The sequence below is a fragment of the Chanodichthys erythropterus genome, chromosome 4 (assembly GCF_024489055.1).
Source record: "Chanodichthys erythropterus isolate Z2021 chromosome 4, ASM2448905v1, whole genome shotgun sequence".
NCBI lineage: Eukaryota > Metazoa > Chordata > Actinopteri > Cypriniformes > Xenocyprididae > Chanodichthys > Chanodichthys erythropterus.
In genome coordinates, this window is record NC_090224.1 from 2,732,490 (window position 1) to 2,752,399 (window position 19,910).

The window sequence follows — 19,910 nt, forward strand, 5'->3', positions numbered from 1 at the left end:
AAGGCTTTTCACATATGCATCTCTCAGTCATAGAGCACAATATGATAAGGCAGTTGTAACAACAGTAGATGTTTGTATGCAATTACATGTTTGTGTTTGCACAGGAAACAGTTATTTTCCCAGCAGAAACTTTTTGAACTACTTGCTAATCATCTGTTGATCACAACAATCTCACATATAAAACTTAAGCACTTTAAGTCAGTCTGGATGAAAGAATCTGTTAAATGCCTCAAACATTAATGTAAATCTGTAATCTACTGCTTTAACACCAACAAAGAATACATTCACAAATTAATGAATCAATCAATCAATCAGTCCTTGAATGGAAACCAGAAATGAACGGCTTTCAAACAAGCAAAGAGCTTTGATCACTGCGCAACAATCAGCCATTAATCAAATGGAGCAATTGCAAACACCAGGCCGAAATGAAAAAAAAGTTTTATCAAAGTAGCAATTATTCCACAAACTATTTTTTCCCCAACACAGCTCACCTGGCTTCGATGTGGTCGAACAGGTGCTGCCAGCGGTCGTTGACATCGCGCAAGGCCCCGTGGATCTCTGCCTCCTTAGCCTTGTCGCTGGCCAATAGGAGCTGCTCGCCCAGCTGCTTGAGGTGGCTCTTGTTCTCGCTGAAGAGGTTAATCTCCTCCATGCAGTCCTGAAAAGAGAGGTGCACAATGAGCACAGGCCTCTCATATGCTTTAGTCATCAACACATCCATCCCAAACAAAACCGACTAACTGCACTTTGTCTCTGGATGGGACAGCTGTCAAAACTATATTCCTTCTCTCAGCATGGAACCTCTTTAAAAGAGAGGAACAGTTATTCACACTGACCCCTCAGCCACCCAAATCCTTTTCACTTTCTCCACTGCTTTTAAGGGTTCACCTGTTTTGTTGAGTCCGGCCTGACTCACTTGGATCAGCAGGCCTTTGGTTGTTGGCACCATAGTTATTATAGTTAACCATCGGGGCTTGACATTAATTTTTTTTGCTCACCAGCCAATGTGGCTAGTGGTTTTCACTACTAACCATTTTCACTGGCCACAATTTTGACATCGATGCCGTAGGGGAAAACTGCCATATAGATATTTTTAATATTATCTCATAATTTGACAATAGGTATGTTAGGCTGCTGTCACTTTAAGACTTGATGCACTGATCCATTATTCTGTTACACATGCATTTCCTTCTCAAAAAAAAAAAAAAAAAACTCAATTTAGCACTCTGGGTGTGAGCACAAAATCTGCGGAAATTAATAAAATTATGTGTTCTACGCACAATCCAACGCCGATATTCAAGCCCTGTAACACCAACAATATTCAGCTGTAATGAATGAAATGAGTAATTAAGGGGAGGCGGGTTTGTGTGTCAACTCTCTGTCGGACAGATGAGAGAGTGAGAAAGCGCAGCTGGAATACTGTGTCTATTCTGCAGAAAATTTGTATTTGAAGCGTTTCAGATATTTCAGTATTGATATGTATCGAAAAATCAATATTCAGCCCGCCAAAGTGGCTAGTAGGAGTGACTGCGTTACACGCCACTGCTGAAATCCACCCACATTTGGTGGGTGTTAATGTCAAGCCCTGTTAACCATAATTAAAAAAAAAACAACTAAACTTAACTTAAAGGGGCTATATGTAGAATTCAGAAAACTTTGTTATTAGCAACACTGGTGGCCATTAAGTGAACTGCAGCCAGCAACTTATTGCTTGTTTACAAGAGACTGAATGTGATTCAATTTGATCAGCTCTCTGATACTCTGCAAAGTTCTTTTTCAATTTTTGATTAGAAGTAAAAAGAAGCTGGAAATATCTTTACAGCAATATACTGTTAAGTAACAAACATCCAGACACTGTCCACACTGCTAAGAGCAACGGTGAGATGAATATGTGCTGCACACTTTCCTCTCAATAAAAAAACAAACAACAAAAAATGACAGCGGTGAGAAAACAACAGAAAGAAATTATCTGATCATAGTGATTTGGAAATGTTTGCACAAGCTCTGCAAAGCACTGCCATCATGTAGACAGATGAGTTATGATAATGTGATTATAAAGTATATTCAAAACTATAGACTATATAGATCTGGCTATGTGAGACTAGTTTGAATGAAACTCTTTTCTTGTATAATACATTGACATTACAGAGTAGCTCTTTCAGCAAAAGTTCTCATTTTTTAAGTTTCGTTACAAGCATAGACTGTAAAGAATATGGACGTAGTGGCTGTTACGTCACCCGTAGATTTCTGAAGAGCATTTTTGAAGCGAAAATGGGTAAAGAGGTGGGACTTGGTTGGAACCAAGGTGCCTTGTTGCTGAAACCATGCCTGCCTAGCGCAACGTGATCATGTTAGCAGGCAAAGGAGTTATCTATTTATCTTAGACACTATCTAAAATATTAATAAAGATAAGTTACATCATTAGAAAGTTCTAAAGGTTTACTTTCAATCTACAGTGTTTTTTTTTTTTTTTATGATATAGATGCTCCAGCACCAGTAATTGTAATTTGTGTCGGGTGTGCAAATAACACACAATATTAATACAGGACTTCATAACTTTATAATGAAATAGCGACCACGAGATTAATACAATCCGTGGCACTTGGGTAAAATGTCCATGAGTGTCCATTGAAAAACAAAAAACAGTACTTTTTGTCCACAAAAGTGTTAAATCCATTAAATATTGATATATTGTCCATTGTCTGCATCACATTTCCTCTGAATGATCTGCTCTTCATCATCGTTCTTCAAGAAATTATGCAACCTGAGCAGCGTTTATGTTGTAAAACTGTATATGATCGTACATTAGACTCTCACAAACAAATGAGCCCGCGTCCAAAGTATAATTTTTAAAAATGCAGCAGTTTTAGTTATAATATCCAAGTAGTGCTGTCTGAGTTTTATATCCTCCCGCCATTGTCATTGTAGTAAATCTCACGAACAAAATTAAGCCGATGCCACGTTCCAACAACTTGTGTTTTGTTTATCTTCCGCATCTGTGCACATCTACACAGACGCACATCTGTCTCGAGTCTTAACCATTAACGCAGCAAGCCATATTATTTTATAATTGTATAAAATAATCCTGAAAAAAGCACAAACATGGCAGAAATGCCAAGTTTAGCGGCTAGAATTAGCTGATGGACAGCTTACAGACAGCAGTGGCAATTGACCTGTGACTCAAGTGACCACGCCCTTAATTATGCAGAACTTTAAGGCTTAAAATAATTTAAACAGATGAGTTATAAAAAAATATTCACCCCCTTCAGAGTTGTCATGAAGGGCAAAATTAGCAGTATAGACCAAAACCACAATTTGTACCAGTTGTAAACATGTTTTTTTTTTCTGGTGTAAAGTTGGGCACTTTAACATGGGACTCAATGAGATTCTGCTCTGTTTTGGAGCCTGTCCCTAGCGGCCAGTCGATGAATTGAAGTTTAATTCACTTCTGTATTGGCTTCAAGAGAAACTGGGGGAGGTTGCCGCTTGGTTACAAGTCGTTCACACATTGGCAAAAAAAAAAAAAAAAAAAGCGATTAATACATGACATACATACAGCCCCTTTAACTTAAACCATTAAAAATATTTTAAATAAGATGTTAACTGAAATAAAATATATGTATTTAAATAAACATCTTATTTTAGCTTGTTGCATGAAATAAACGAAATATGAAATAATAAAAACGTTTTATACAAGTGTCAAAAACACAACAAATTATCAACAGAAAATATAAAAATAAAAACATTCAAAATAATAAGAATGATCATACTATATGATATTAAAATGACATTATCAGAAACAACACTAGAAAGACAATGGCCACCTTTCTGAAAACCTCAACGGTAAACTATGCGCTAATGACTGCAGAGTGCTTGAAGTTGGCCTGTTTGATGGTGAGAGAGAAACTGCACATATAAGGCCATTGTTGTGTATGAACAAAGAGGTAAACAAATGAACCAACAGTTACAGCACTCTGCCCTCAATTTTATAGTACACGCTGTAAGCTAGATTAGAGCTAATCTTTTTTTTTTAAATAATGTACATTTGTGACATATTTCAGTAAAAATGAACAAATGCTACAGTATGTGAGTGGATAAAATGGAGCCTCTGTGAAATGTAAAATCTGTGGGGCCTCCCTTGGGAATGCTTACGCGTGCTGTTCATTTGAGACCGCTTTAATCCTTCATAGATACTCATAATAGCATATACCATATAATACCATATTACTGACCTACTTAAGCTCCTTACAAATGTACAACAGAAACTCACCATGACAAAAGCACATTTAACAAGGTTAAAAAAGCAATGACACAGGAAATCAAACTCTACCTTTTTAAGTTTCTCCACCATTTCCTCAATACTAAGGTTTTCACCCCTGTGTGCCACTTTTTTCTCCATCTGTGTCAGCCAATCACAGAGCTCTTTGTTTTTATCATTGAAGATGATCCAGGCGTTCAGGCGATCAGCTATTTCCTGTTTGCGTAGTGACACCTACACACAAGAGGAAGAGGAAAGGGTTAAAATGCTTCAGTATGACAAAACTGGAACCTAAAATAACATTTTCTTGCAGTAAGTAAATAATTGTTTGAAAGTCCCAGATATCTACACATTTAATAACGACAATTTCATTAGTTTTTGAGACGATACATCTTTGAGAGCACATGGCCCACTCATAAAGGGATAGTTCACCCAAAAATGAAAGTTCTGTCATCATTTACTCACCCTCATGTTGATCCAAACCTGTATGAGTTTCTTTTTCTGTTAAACACAAAAGATGATATTTTGAAGAATGTTGGTAACCAGACAGTTGGCGGTAGCCATTGACTTCCACAATATGTTTTTTTCCTACTATTGAAGTCGATGGCTATTGTCAACTGTCTGGTTACCAACATTCTTTAAAATAACTTCTTTTTAGTTCAACAGAAGAAAGAAACTAATACAGGTTTGGAACAACATAAGGGTGAGTAAATGATGCCAGAAATTTCATTTTATCCCTTTAAGTGCTAGAGAGAGTACAGAAGAACTTGCACTTTTTGTCCTCATTGAATTTTTTTATGTGCTCTTGAACTGACAGGCCGGTTCACTACCCTAAATCATGCATGAGTAAAGACTTCAAAACAACTAAGTACAAAGGTGTAAGGTTACAACTATGAATTTATACTTTAAAAGCCCACCATCTGAAAGGCTTTTAACAAAACGCTCATCTCATGCTGTGAGATTGATTACTGGACTGTTAGGCAAAGAGTACAGCAAAGGCCTGCTTGCTTTTACTGCTTTCTGTCAGTAAGGGGCTAGTCTATTAGTATGTACTAACACCAAGACACACTAGGGGACAAGAGCAGCGCTTTGTAGTTCCTTTTTGCTCATGTCATTCCTACATTGCCGTGGCTTACATGCAACCTTTTAAAAAGAACGAAAGCATTTTCCATGCTACATTTGTCAGTGAAGACTATGCGTTTTCCTTGATCCATTAATGCTACGCTTTGAGCTATAAGAAAAAGTGATATTGTAGTTTTCCTTCTATATACAAATATTAATCATTCGGTTAAAAGAAAGCACAAGAACACTCAGATTAGCTGACAACTTCTATTCAAGGCCTTGTTGTCAAACACATTATTTATACATTTCTTTGAGCTCACAAACCTAAGCGACTTACTACAAACATATGCAACCACAAATAAAAGACCTCCTTCCAGAAATACAAAGCAAGGCCTAGCTTTGCCATCTGTCATTCATTCCAGGGAATGTTTCCACCTGCAACCTGTTGGCCGCAGACACTGACGCACACGTAGACTGACCTCATTGGCTCTGTTCTGGCTTCTGGCCAGAGTTTTAAATAAAAGGCATGGCTGAAAACTTACAACAGCAACTCCACAAACTGAAAAACGGTTTGTTCATTAAACAAAGCTCCCTGCGTACTGTGGTGAGTCCAAGGGTTGGATGTAGGCCATGTAATGATCTGTCCTAAATGTGGCCTTTCTGTTTTTAATTGCTCAGGCTGTTTACAGTTACAAGAGCAACTCCATTCAAACGTCAGCAGGCCATTCAGCTACTTTACTTAATAACGTCAGACTGGACACCTGCTCTAGACAGATAATCTTGAAAAAAGTCCTCAGTTAGCCTGGGAAAAACTTAAAAAATGAGCTACATAAGTAAAGCGTATTGACGTGTGCATTAAAATAGATTTGCACAACTCAGGAGCATTATTTTATTTTATAACCATAACTCCAAGAGCAAAACTAATAGCTAGTTAATACGTTAAAGGGATCAGTCACCCCAAAAATGAAAACTCATCATTTACCAAACCAAAATGACTTTCGTTCTTGTTTGCAGAAAAAGTCAATTTTTGAGGACTATCCTGGCAAAATGAAGGAGGACTGGGACTGTCAAGCTCCAAAAAACTTGTCCATGTGACTTATGTGCTATATTTCGAGTCTTCTGAAGTCATATGATAGCTTTGTTTGAGTAAAAAGTATTAATTTAAGGCATTATTCGGACAAAAATGGACCAAATCTTTTTAGTGTGCTGACCGATTCAGTTAACAAAACTGATTTGGTCTGAAGGATTTGTTCATGAATCAGACTGAGTTCAACTCTTAATGTCTTGATGATCCAATTGGAGTAGTAATATCCCAATGGATGAAGATAATTCCAAGTCTTCTGAAACTGATATAGCACGTGAGTCATACTGTATAAACTACTTAAATGATACTTTTATGCTGATTTTAGTGGCCTTTTGAAGCTTGAATGTGCTTCCATTCCCATTTGTAACTTCATGGAAAAGAGCATTTGATTTAAAATTTCTCCTAATGTGTTTCACAGAAGGTTTTCACCTACATGTGGGTGAGTAAATGCAAATGTTCATCTTTAAACAGGTGAAACATTTTTTTCTTGTACTATTTTTCATGTCAGAAACATTTGTGATTCTTTCTGAGGAGAGAACTGTTATCATGAATATAAATCTAGATCCATTTATGTACAATTCTTATTTTCCCTCTCTTTTTCTGTGCCATGCAGCACTGTGAAGTTTCCCCCCACTTCCAGCGGTGAATCATTGTGTGCCTTTCAATGCTACTTGGACAACAGCTTCTCTTTCCCTCCTACTCTCACACTCTCTCTCTCCTCTCCTCTCCTCTCCTCTCCTCTCCTCTCCTCTCCTCTCCTCTCCTCTCCTCTCCTCTCCTCTCCTCTCCTCTCCTCTCCTCTCCTCTCCTCTCCTCTCTCCTCTCCTCTCCTCTCCTCTCCTCTCCTCTCCTCTCCTCTCCTCTCCTCTCCTCTCCTCTCGAAAACAAACACTCACTCACCTTCAAGCACAGTTCTTCCCATTGGCTGTGAAGTTCTTCCACCTGTCCCTGGAGAAGCGCAGTGTCTGTGGGCAGCACGTACTGGGACACGTCTGCCTTCATGGTGCTCAGCTCTTTCAGTCCTCCAGCCCAAATCTGCAGCAAGCCCTCGTCCTCCTGCATAACACGGCAACCAACAAGTTAAACTCCCCTCCTCTGCCGCACACTAACCCTAGTCCTCGCTCTCCCTCTCTCTCGGTCCCTGTCATTAGCGCATGGGATTAAGGCCCACTGGATGGGACGGGGGAGGGGAGGAGGCGGAGAGGGGGAGGTGGGAGGTAGAGAGGGGGGAGGGCAGAGAACCCATAACAGCATGGAAAGGGATGATGGGGTAAAGGCCAAACATGTTAAGAACACTATTATACCCTTTGTTTGTCAGTTTCACCCACCTCCATTAAAAGAGACTTCCTCATCAGAGCTTAATCAACAAGAAATCAAATCAGTCTCAGCAGATGGTTATTAACACATTTACAAAGCAACATGATTATATTAACAGGTGTTTTTTTTTCTTTACCAAACACATTGGAAGTTGATTGAGTGTATTAAAATACAAGAGAATGACAGATTAAGTCACTTTTACAGTCTTCAAAGCCAAATAGGAATTGTAAACAGTCTCTGCCAAATGACAACTAATTTCCCATGTACTAGCGTAAACATGTGACACTGGCACAATTCATGCAGCAGTTTTTTATGCTTAACCTCCTAAGACCTGGGGAAAAAATGTTTTTTGAATTTAGTATTTTTTTCATGTCATTACATTGTTTAGAGTACATCTCTATGTACATTGTACATCTGTTGATTTACAAAAAAATTTGAAAAATTATATTTTATTCATATGTTATGCTATGTGAGACTAGGAGTCAGTTGTTAAAAAAAAAATGACATGAAATTACATGTATATTCAAAAACAATGGGATTTTTTAAAATCATACTTTGTTTAAAGATGATTCTCAACTATGTTATGAACGATATAAAGGAATGAATTAATATAGCATTTTATTTTATGCAATATGTGGGTAAAATGGCCATACATGGGTTTTCCCATTCAATGCAATGTATCTATACACTGTATCTAATTTGCATATTAATTTGTTCTTGGAGCAACATGTAATGAAAAAGAAGTGTAATAATGTGAGTAATAGTTGACAACATTTTCATAATAATATCTAATATTTGATAGGAATATTGATATGTAATTTCTTTCTCTATTCACAAAGGATTTGCCCAAAAAATAAACACAAGCAATATAGAGGCCTATACATTTAATGTTAGCTGACTTAACACTATAGAGTAGGATCCAAAAGTCTGTGAACACTACTAAAATGCTTCTATTTAGCCTTTTTCTGAATGAATAAATATGTAATTTAATCACATATTACATAGCAATTTGTGAAAGCAAGACGTTTATTTAAATATACACTACTGTTGCATAAGAAACATTTAAAAATATTACAAACCCCAAACCTTTGGACACTAATGTACATACATTTCAGAATGTCTTAGTATTTGGTTTGTCCTCCTTTTGCTTTATTAACTTTATAAGTTTAAGTAAAACCAGATGATCATGTTCTCCAGCATTACTTGAACGTCTGTACAATGCCATCACAAACTAGCGTACATTTGAAATATGAAACTGTTAAATATTTCATTTTTTCATAGCTTTTCCTTGCAAAAATGTTATATATATATATATATATATATATAAACATTATTAATATGGTCTAACTTCCTAAATCCCTGAATATTTAGGATTTCTCTGTTATCACTGTCAGATGCATACATTACCTTAGTGAGCTGCTCATGTGTCTTTAGATCGTCTATCTTCTCTGGCAGTGGAATCTTTAATCTTGCTTTTATCTCTTCCAGTTTGAGAGCACAATCAGCCAGTCCTATTTCACAGAGCTTCCAGTTCTGCAAAGAAGCAGCAGAATCTCTTAATTACTGCGGAAGATGTGTAAGAAATAATATTGTTTAATATTTAAAGGCAACTTCCAGGTTCAATACAATCTTAAGCTTTATCAACATTATGTGCGACATGTCAATTTAATAATTTTGACTCATCTCATATGTTGATCCTGGAACATTCCTTTAACTGTTTATAAGCTGTTTGACCATGTTGACTTTGAGAGCCAGTGGTGTGCTTGTATTTTGTGTCTATCACTATGTTATCTCAAATCAGTGAAGAGGGATTTCCCTTTCACTATGGGGATACACCATCCCCCCCGCCTATTGTGAGCACATGCACACATAAACACACTTCTACCCACATCACTCTAAACACCCCTCACTTTTGGCAGTCAACACAATGATGTCATCATTCCAAAACAGATGAGCCAATCAGAACTGGTTATGAGTGGGTGTGACTGGTCTTACATATAATGTCTAACAGTACAGTGGTTCAGCCCCAAGTTTAGGGTGACATTGAGCCACACTGCTTCCCGGTGAAAACTAATTCAATCAAAGTTATTTATTCCAAGTTCCTCAGGGTGCTAATAAACCAGAAAGAATTACAGTCATCTGCATGTTCACCTGTCAACAACAGTCCACATGATAATTTATGCTTTTTATACAACTATAACTGCATTTTTGTTCTGAAGCCTTCATGATCTTCCTTTATTGTGGTTTTGAAAATGAGGTGGGATGAAATAGAATACAGTCATATTTGCACTTTTTTCCAAGCTTTGTTCCCATATCTACCTCTACTTCAGGTCTCAGGGAATTGTGGGATTGTCTGTGAACAATGACAGATGATCCATGTAGACACCAAACTGCACAGCGGCTTAGTGGCCATGGTTTTCAGAGAAGCTCTCGTTCTGTGTGATATGGCCCAGCTGCCTCATTTATGGATTATGGCGAGATTACGGCTGATCTCTCATCCTCAGTATGAAGCACTTTATTAGTGAAACGCTCAGTAGGGTATGTAGGTCAATTGCGGCTAGGACCCCCATGATAACTTTGCTCTGTCCATGCAAAAAAAATAATTCAATAAGACAAGGGTGTTAGCACTAATAAGATTGATCCAAGTCTGTGTTATGTTTACATCATGTGTTTTAATTAGAAGGCTAATTCTTGTTTGACATTCTAATTACATCTAAACAAAATCATTCAAAACCGTTTTGTCTTCACCAAAAAGTCATATGAAAAATGATTATGAATAAAATATTATATATTATATATAATATATATATATAAGCAAAAAAATTAAACTCTGTGTCCTTTGTTATTTTTTGAATGCACATTAGTTTCCTATCGATCCACCAGTTAACATTTACAACACTGCGTGTATTTCCCGTTTGGGAAAAATGTCAGACACACTGAATGAAAAAGCAATTTCACTCTTCCTTGCCAACAGGCGACGAGTTTGCAGGTACCATACAAACACCATGAAGTAAACATTGTCAAAACTCATCAACAGCAGATCAAACAATGTTGCACAAATGTGGGCTATTCAGTGATTGCGAACTGCTCTGAAACAAGCCTGTAGAACAAGTAACAGCGCTGCATTTTTACTTTGAAACAACGATTACATTAATTCAATTAAATCATCGCCTTTTGAAGTTTAATTATTATATGAAACCATATTGTGATTCCTGGTTTTCTGTCCCCAAAATTATGACCCCTTCAAATGATTATTAAGACCTTTATAATAACATTTAAGATGTTTAAAGGTGCCCTACAATTAAACATTTAATTTACCTTGGCATAGTTGAATAACAAGAGTTCAGTACATGGAAATGACATACAGTGAGTCTCAAACTCCATTGTTTCCTCCTTCTTATGTAAATCTCATTTGTTTAAAAGACCTCAGAAGAACGGGCGAATCTCAACATAACACCAACTGTTACGTAACAGTCGGGATCATTAATATGTACGCCCCCAATATTTGCATATGCCAGCTCATGTTCAAGGCATTACACAAGGGCAGCCAGTATTAACATCTGGATCTGTGCACAGCTGAATCATCAGACTAGGTAAGCAAGCAAGAACAATAGCGAAAAATGGCAGATGGAGCAATAATAACTGACATGATCCATGATATCATGATATTTTTAGTGATATTTGTAAACAGTCTTTCTAAACGTTTTGTTAGCATGTTGCTAATGTACTGTTAAATGTGGTTGAAGTTCCCATCATTTCTTACTGTATTCACGGAGACAAGACTGTCATTATTTTCATTATTAAACACTTGCAGTCTGTATAATTCATAAACACAACTTCATTCTTTGTAAATCTCTCCAACATTGTAGCATTAGCCCGTTAGCCACGGATCACAGCCTCAAACTCATTCAGAATCAAATGTAAACATCCAAATAAATACAATACTCACATAATCCGATGTATGCATGATGAACACTTTGTAAAGATCCATTTTGAGGGTTATATAAGCTGTGTGAACTTTGTTTATGCAATGATAGAGTCGAGAGCTCGGGAGGGGGTGGAGAGCACGAGCAATTAAAGGGGCCGCAGCCTGAATCGGCGCATTTCTAATTATACCCGAAAATAGGCAGTTAAAAAAATTTATTAAAAAAAATCAATGGGGTATTTTGAGCTGAAACTTCACAGACACATTCAGGGGACACCTTAGACTTCTATTACATCGATGGCACCTTTAAGACTTTTTATGACCTTAAATTTAATAAAACTAAATTTAAGACTTTTTAACACTTTTAAAGGAGCTGCGGGGACCCTGACTCACAGAGATTAAAACAACACCGTATTCAGTCTGTATACATGCGTACCAAACCGAAAGACCCGTACTGAAAATTTATGGTACGAATACTTGTACCATTACACCACTATAAAAGACAAGACGTTAGAAAGTGAGAAGAGATGTGAGAATTGGGTCACATACATGAGTTATGGTGTCTGCAAGAGCCTTTCTTTTCTCCACAAGGCCACAGCTTCGCTCCCACGTCTCCATGAAGGCATCCAGTTCAGACTGCAGGCATGTCTGTGTATGTGCATCTGTTAAGGGAATGATCTGTCTGCCTGCCTCCACAGTCTGGCTGTACAGCTCTTCATGAAGCTGTAGTTGTTTCTGAGTCCACTAAGGGATACAGAGCATGTAAAATATACATTATATGAAATACAGAAGCTATCTGCATCTGAACTGGCATTTAATGTATGCAGTTGGAAAAACAAAGTCTTATCACTTACCTCAAAGTCCTTTATAGAGCAGTGGAGCTGCTGTAAGCTGCACAGCGCCAGTCCTGCAGGAGGTAGAAGTTCTTCGATGTGTCTGAGTAACCTTGAAAGTTTTCTCGAGCCTGCCTCATAGAGCTGCCAATGTCCCATCAGCCCCTCCAGACGTTTCCCATGCTGCTGGACCCTCTGCTGTGTCCCCTGCCACTGTGCCTTTAGTTGGGTGAGCCTCAAGATCAGACGACTCCTGCTCACAGTGGAATTTGTTTGTCAAGATCTTCAAGATTTGTTAAAGGTAAATCGAACCGAAAGTTATCATAGGCTTCTGAAGAACCTTTACTTGGGTTAAAAGTGTTTAGTTCACCTAAAAATTACAACTTATGCAACTTATGGTCATCCTTAAAACACAATTGAAGATATTTTTAATGAATTGGGTCCATTCACTCAAAATATTGATAAGTTCATGAAAACAGTGTAAAGGTAAACCATAATCAATCATAATATAAATCAATCAATCATGTCTCTTCATAAGACTTTGATTAAACTGTTTGATTCATATGGATTGAAAATCTTTCAGGTTTCATTAAAAATGTCTTTGTTTGTGTTTCGAAGATGAGTCTTGTGTGTTTGGAACAACATAAAAGGTGAGCAAGTGATGACAGAATTGTCATTTTTGGGTGAACCAACCCTATAAGTAGTGGACTTAACAGAATTATTTTTGAAAAGAGACCATAGATGACAACAGATGAGCAACACATAAAGGAGATGATAATATCACAAAACTAACTGCAATTCCACTGGCCATTAGCTTTGCTATTCATCTGAAAAATGAATCAACCACATTTATGTGGCACTCTCAAAGATTGTTCTTACAATGGAAAGCCAGACCTGAAAAACATCTTGAACTCAACTGTGCATAAGTTCCATTTGAAGCAGCACTTAGCGGCTGAAAAGAAAAATTATTTCATGCTGGTAGCACATGCAGTTTCATTTCCTGAGTGCGAGCCAGCTTGTTCCAGTGCTGAGCTCAAAGAAGCTCTTCCACACCATAAATCCAAGAGTTATGGACCCAGCTTGAGAAAAAAAATAGTTGGAGAACCTTGGTTTTAATTACTCATCAGGTGACATCCAGTTCAGAACAAATTATTACACCACATTCTTTGATTTCTTATCCATGGCAGAGTCCCACACTGGAGGTTAGTAAGAAAATTCTGAGGTTACTGAGTTTTTATTAGGGAATAAGTTATTCAGTGCAGTGCTATAAAAGCTCACCTGTCCTCATTCTGACCGCTCTCCAGGAAGCGTAATGCCTCAATGATCATGGCATCCTGTAGCTGCTGGCTGATGAGGACCTCCACTTTCAGCCTCTGGAAGATTTATTACCAATATATGAGAAGATGAGCTCTGTACAACCATTTCAAAAATAAATTACACAGTACTCCATTACAAATAGTTCCTGCTGCTCTTATTTTAATAAAATGTTCAGTTAAATAGAAAAGTCCATCAAATAACATTTATTGTTGACTGTTTTTACATTAAAAATATTCCAATATTAATCAGAATAATCAAATTGTAATTATGTATGTGTCATTTACAGCATCTCAAAATGATATAAAATGATGAGGTCAATATTCTGGTTTCTACAAATCATTAGCATTTGCTTTCATAAATTCTTTGTCATGTAAACACTTTATTCTGAAAGTCCACTGCAGTGAGATGTTAATTTATAATAATGCATATCTAAATGCAAGTTATTCTGTGTTGTGTGATAAAAATAGAAATTCTGTGACAGAAATTGGAAAAAAAGTCAAGCAGTAGCAGAAAAACAAAAAAAGGTTGCTATGTAGACATGACTATTGCGGCAGCATACCATACACTACTGTCCAAAAGTTTGGGGTCAGTAAGATTTCTTGATGTCTTTGAAAAAAAAAAAAGTGTTCACCAAGGCTGCATTTATTTGATATACAAATATACAGTAAAAACAGTAATATTGTGAAATATTATTACAATTTATTTATATTTTAACATAATTTTCAGCATCATTACTCCAGTCTTCAGTGTCACAATATAGTGATTTGGTGCTAAAGAAACATTTATTATTACCAATGTTGAAAACATATTTGAATTGTCTTACTGTCATTTTTTAAAACATTTAATGCATACTTAAATTAAAAACCCTACTTTCATCCAAAAAAATGCACCAATAGCTCTCTAATTTATGCTAATGTTCTTACTGACATTATTTCCCTAAATAAAGGCGGACCAGAATATGGATTAATTGAAATATATTGTGCATATTTAGATGGTCATTGTGAAGCAATAGGATTAGAATGATGAAACCTAATATTAGAATGGATTTAATTGTATGCTCTACCTGATGCACCGCTAGCTGCTCTCTTACAGTAGCATAGTTTCCAGACATCTGATTGGATAAACCAGCTTCGATTTGGTCCAGGAGCTCCATCCAGCATTGGCACTTCTGTTGGAAGTTCTGAGCACGCAGCAGGTCTCCATACATCTTTCTACAGACAGAGACGTGCATTGGCATTCAACAGACACAAGGGCTGAGAAAATTTAGCTACAGCTAATGTTACGGTGTTTGTTTATGGAAAAAAGTAATAGTTCACCCAAACATGAAAATTCACCTTCATGTCATTCCAAACTATTTTTCCTTATGGAACACAAAAGGAGAGTTTTTGAAAAGGTTTGAGGGTGAGTAAATGACTCTGCATGTTCAGGTGAACTAGCCTTTTAATAAGATGTAATGTCCACATGGATAAATGCATAGAACATTTTTTTTGGCATTAGTGCAGTGAAGTTTCGCTTGCCTGTGTCTGTCTGTAGCCTGAGAAAAGACCTGAACCCACTCAGTGTTGAGGGTCTGCAACCTCTCTTCCTCTGTAGAGCTTAGGAAGAGTTTCTTTTGATTCAGAGCAGCAAGGTTAGGGTTCAGCCCACTCAGATCCAACATAACCATCTTTCAAACAGAAAATACAAAGAAAAACATTTACATAAAATCAAACTATAACCTTTTAGATTGCTTTAGATAGATTTAATGAAAATAACCTCAAGAAGTGCCAAAGATTCACCTTTAGTCTTTCCATGCTTGTAGTGGAGGAGCTCAAAATACTTTCAAAGTTTTTAAGTTGTTGCTCCATTGATTTCAACTCTGTGCTGAAATGGCAATGCTCCTCTAGCTCCTCCTATGGACAGAGAACAGCCCAACACTTGTTTAGGACAGTGTATAGATGTTTGCCATCAGTGTGCAGATCAATCAGATTACTTTTACACACAGTCACTGATTTAAAGACCTAAACTTGTTGTCCTCACCTGAACTTGTGCCGCAATCTCAGAAAGCGCCTTGCCAAGATGCACATGGTCACGTGATAGCAACCTGGTTTCTGATTTGATTAGCGAGGCTGACTGAGGTTTTATCTGCCCAATGAGAAGCTTTGAGGCCTCCAGGACTTTTCCGACACTGCTTTGCAAGGCCGACATGTCTTTCTCCAGAGTCTATGAAAGACATTGTTCTTTAGATACTGTATTCATATAAGATCCACACAGGACATGACATAATCTGTAATCTCATAAATTCGTTTACAGTATGTATTGCATTTTTAATACTTTTATTTAGAGAGCATGCATTAACTTGATCAAATGTGGTAATTTATAATGCTACAGAAATTTCTATGCTGTTCTGTTAAACGTTCTATTTATTAGTTTCCACAAAAATATTTAGCAGCACAACTGTTTTCAACATTGATAATAATAAGAAATGTTTTTGAGCAGCACATCATATTAGAATGATTTCTGAATGATCATGTGACACTAAGACTGGAGTGAAATCAATTCTCAGGAATAAATTAAATTTCAATGTATAACAAAACAGAAAACATTAATTTAAATTGTAATAATATTTGACAACATTACTATTTTTAATGTATTTTTGATCAAATAACATGGTGAACTTGAAAGACTTTCTAAAATCTAACAATCTTCTTACCAAACCCAGACTTTTGAACAGTAGAGTAAATATAAAAAAAATAAAATAAAAAAATAGAATAATGATTAAAAAAAAAAAAAAAAACCTTTTTTAGCTTAATTATCTATGAAGCCACTGACAAGTATTTTTGGGAGTTAAGATGGAATCGGTGGAGAGTAGGATTTTTTTTCTCATTTTTATTAAATACTTCTGGCAGCTACTAAAACATTACAATTAAATAACTCAAGAAAGATTCATTTGAGGAGTATTTGAGGAGTATATGCAGACCGTGAGGGAGATTCATGTCATGAAAACAAGAACACACCAATTAGGGCTCTGGATGAATCATTTCACAGAAACATGTAGCAATGTGCTTTTGACAGCTTAAGAGTGTTTTGCATTTCTTCAACATTCCTTTTATTCATTTTTATTTTATATCCACAATGTTATTCAGAAACTATATTTTATATATATATATATATATATATATATATATATATATATATATATATATATATATTATATATATATATATATATATATATATATATATAATTTGTTTATTAGTATTTTGATTTTGTTATTCTAAGGCTGTATCAATCCATTTATTAGTCTTTTTTGTGAAGTTTAAGAAAGAAACTATGCGCATGAGCTAACAAAAAACAAAACAAATGGAACACAAATGATTAAATAAGATTAAATTATAATTGATTAAATAAAGAACTGATTTATAATTCTAGGTTCTTTTGTGTTGACAGGAGTAGGACAGGTCTCACTGGTATTTTTAGTCCACTGAGAAAAGCTCCTGCTCAGATCTCGATGTTCTTTCTTTTCAAAAGCACGACTGAATTGAAGTACCGCAGACTCATCTGTAGGACTCGTACAAGTTAGCACTTAACAAGAACATGCTGAAAATGGAGGGTTTTTTTTTTCTTCTTCTTCCAGTTTTGGTTTTTCACTGTGCATCATTACTTTGCAAAATATGTTATTTTCTAAAAGGTACCCCAAACCAGTACTTTTGTATTTATTTAAGGGTAGTTATAGGTTGTTTTCCCTGTTGTTTGCCATTAAAAGGGATAGTTCACCCAAAATTAAAATTCTGTCATCATTTACTCCCCCTCAGCAATTTTTTTTACCTACTATGGTAGTCAATAGGAGGTGAGATCTGCTTGGTTACAAACATTCTTCCAAATACCTTCTTTTGTGTACAGCAGAACAAATAAATTTATACAGGTTTGAAACAACTTGAGGGGGAGTAAATTATGACAGAATTTTCATTTGGGTGAACTATCCCTTTAACCTTTTTATTGTGCACTTACTGTTTTTTGTAACTGGCCTATTGTATTTCAATTGATTTCTCATCTGCAGCGGGGTCTAACCTGGATGCATTTTCAGTCATTTTTAGGTAATAAAGGCCAAGAATCATATTAGAGTTTAAATCTAAAATGACCACTACATTTAATTAACAATATTTCAAGTAATATGTAAGTTATTAGCATTTTCCTTTTTTTTTTTTTTTCTTGTGTAAGTGCGATCATACAGCATTTCTCTCTGATAACACTAGAGAAGTAAATGGAATACATCTGTAAATGCTTTCCAGCTAAAGAATACCCAGATACTATCTGAAAGGGAAACATCTTAATGCCAGGTGTAAAAGGGGCCTAGATACTAAAAATTACTCACACTGATGCTCTGCATCCTGCTGTTGAGCAGCTCTACAGTGTTTTCTTCTCTGTCTGAAGAACTCATAAGCTCTCCAAGCCTCTCCCAGTGCTGATTTAGAAGAACGAAGCACTCTCCCGTGAGACGCTCGTATTCCTGCCAGAACCGCAATGCTTTCTGGGCCTTTAGTAAATCAGCATGCAGATCCTCAGTCACTTCTAGATGTCTGAAAACAAACAAAAAAGACATTAATACCCACATAAGGTCAGACAAACACAACCCAGTAAACAAACATGTGTCGTCTCTTTGCATAACAGTTCCTTTTAGTGAATCAGTTTGTTTGCATGATTCATGATTCAACTAAACCATCAACTGAACAGACCAATCTGATAATTTATAAACATGCTACCAGCTTCTTCAACATTGATGTTGACACAATATCAGCCAATATTGCCAATTTGGTGCCATTTCAAAGTGCAATTTCAGATTAAATGGTGAATATAGTGAAGGCGGAGGATGAGACTGCAAAGTAAGTTTACTTACCGAGATCTCTCCTTCTCGAGATGATCGGACAGCAGTTTAGATGTGCAAGGCTTGAGTTTGTCTCTTAAGTCAGAGAACACCTGAGTTAACTGGGTCCAGGTCTTTGATTGGTCCAGCTCCCTTTCAAGCTCCTGTTGGGAAGCATGCATGATATCACATCCTACTAATAACACCGCAATTGTAACAGTGATGGTAATGTTGGAAGAATAAAGTTGGAGCCTAAACTTGTGTTTACAACTTTACAATTTGCCCAACAGGATTATTTAGTCACACTGTTTACTCACTTGCAGATGTTCCACATGAGTTCGGCTCTGCTCAGATGAGAACACAGGAACTCTGCAGAGCTCCAGTCTGTAGGCCACACTGGTTGTTTGCAGTTTTGCTGCACTCATGTTAGAATCAAAGTGAGCCCACTTATCCTTGATTGGCTGCAAATCTAACCTGAGAGCATTTATCTAGGAAAAAACACACATGCTGGTAGGAGTAACATTTCTTTGGCCAATCAAAAATGATGACTGAACTCTAACTGGACACATTTGAGGTTGTAGTAAAACAAACACAATCAACTGAATTCTTATATTTATAAAGAAAGCACGATTGTTCTAAACAACTAACAAAGAGGACAATAGAATAAAGAATAAAAAACAGCTATGTACACACTAAAAAGATCTGGAGGGACAACCATATTTAAATGAGGGAGTGAATCATATAAATTTTCATTCTGTGTGTCAGAATACAGAAGTATTCTTGCAGTGGTTGGCATAGTGACAACAACATTTTTGGCATCTCATGGCTGTAAACAAGATACATGGATGCAAATAATGGTATTAGTGTTATTGATAAAACATTGTAATATAAAATTTATAAAAGTTGATAATATATTGATAATACATTAATAATATATTTTTGATAAAAAAATATGAATAAATACCAAAAACGTAAGACATGGCATAAAATGTAGCTGTAGTATATACTGTTCAAAAGTTTGGGGGTCAATAAGATTTTTTATTATTATTAGTTTTTTAAAGGTGCCATCGAACGTTTTTTTACAAGATGTAATATAAGTCTAAGGTGTCCCCTGAATGTGTCTGTGAAGTTGCAGCTCAAAATACCCCATAGATTTTTTTTAAATCATTTTTTTTAACTGCCTATTGTGGGGCATAATTAGAAATGCGCCGATTCAGGGCTGCTGCCCCTTTAATTGCTCGCACTCTCTGCCCCCCCAGAGCTCTCGACTC

General features: G+C 36.4%; 1 protein-coding gene across 10 annotated transcripts in view; it reads right to left on the minus strand.

Moving 5' to 3' along the window:
* Nucleotides 1-19,910, minus strand: part of LOC137018868 (nesprin-2-like) — a 116,175-nt gene that overhangs the window by 13,801 nt on the left and 82,464 nt on the right. For 9 of the 10 annotated variants that reach the window (XM_067383635.1, XM_067383632.1, XM_067383627.1 and 6 more), the window contains 14 exons: nucleotides 18,957-19,127; nucleotides 18,673-18,803; nucleotides 18,151-18,355; nucleotides 15,816-15,998; nucleotides 15,575-15,688; nucleotides 15,314-15,462; nucleotides 14,860-15,007; nucleotides 13,758-13,852; nucleotides 12,501-12,732; nucleotides 12,196-12,390; nucleotides 9,129-9,254; nucleotides 7,305-7,460; nucleotides 4,331-4,492; nucleotides 492-658 (listed from right to left, as the gene is read on the minus strand). In XM_067383635.1, the coding sequence (XP_067239736.1) occupies nucleotides 492-658; nucleotides 4,331-4,492; nucleotides 7,305-7,460; nucleotides 9,129-9,254; nucleotides 12,196-12,390; nucleotides 12,501-12,732; nucleotides 13,758-13,852; nucleotides 14,860-15,007; nucleotides 15,314-15,462; nucleotides 15,575-15,688; nucleotides 15,816-15,998; nucleotides 18,151-18,355; nucleotides 18,673-18,803; nucleotides 18,957-19,127 (2,234 nt within the window). Of the gene's footprint in view, nucleotides 1-491; nucleotides 659-4,330; nucleotides 4,493-7,304; nucleotides 7,461-9,128; nucleotides 9,255-12,195; nucleotides 12,391-12,500; nucleotides 12,733-13,757; nucleotides 13,853-14,355; nucleotides 14,403-14,859; nucleotides 15,008-15,313; nucleotides 15,463-15,574; nucleotides 15,689-15,815; nucleotides 15,999-18,150; nucleotides 18,356-18,672; nucleotides 18,804-18,956; nucleotides 19,128-19,910 lie in introns of those variants that run through there. The other variant, XM_067383634.1, reaches the window with a different exon arrangement.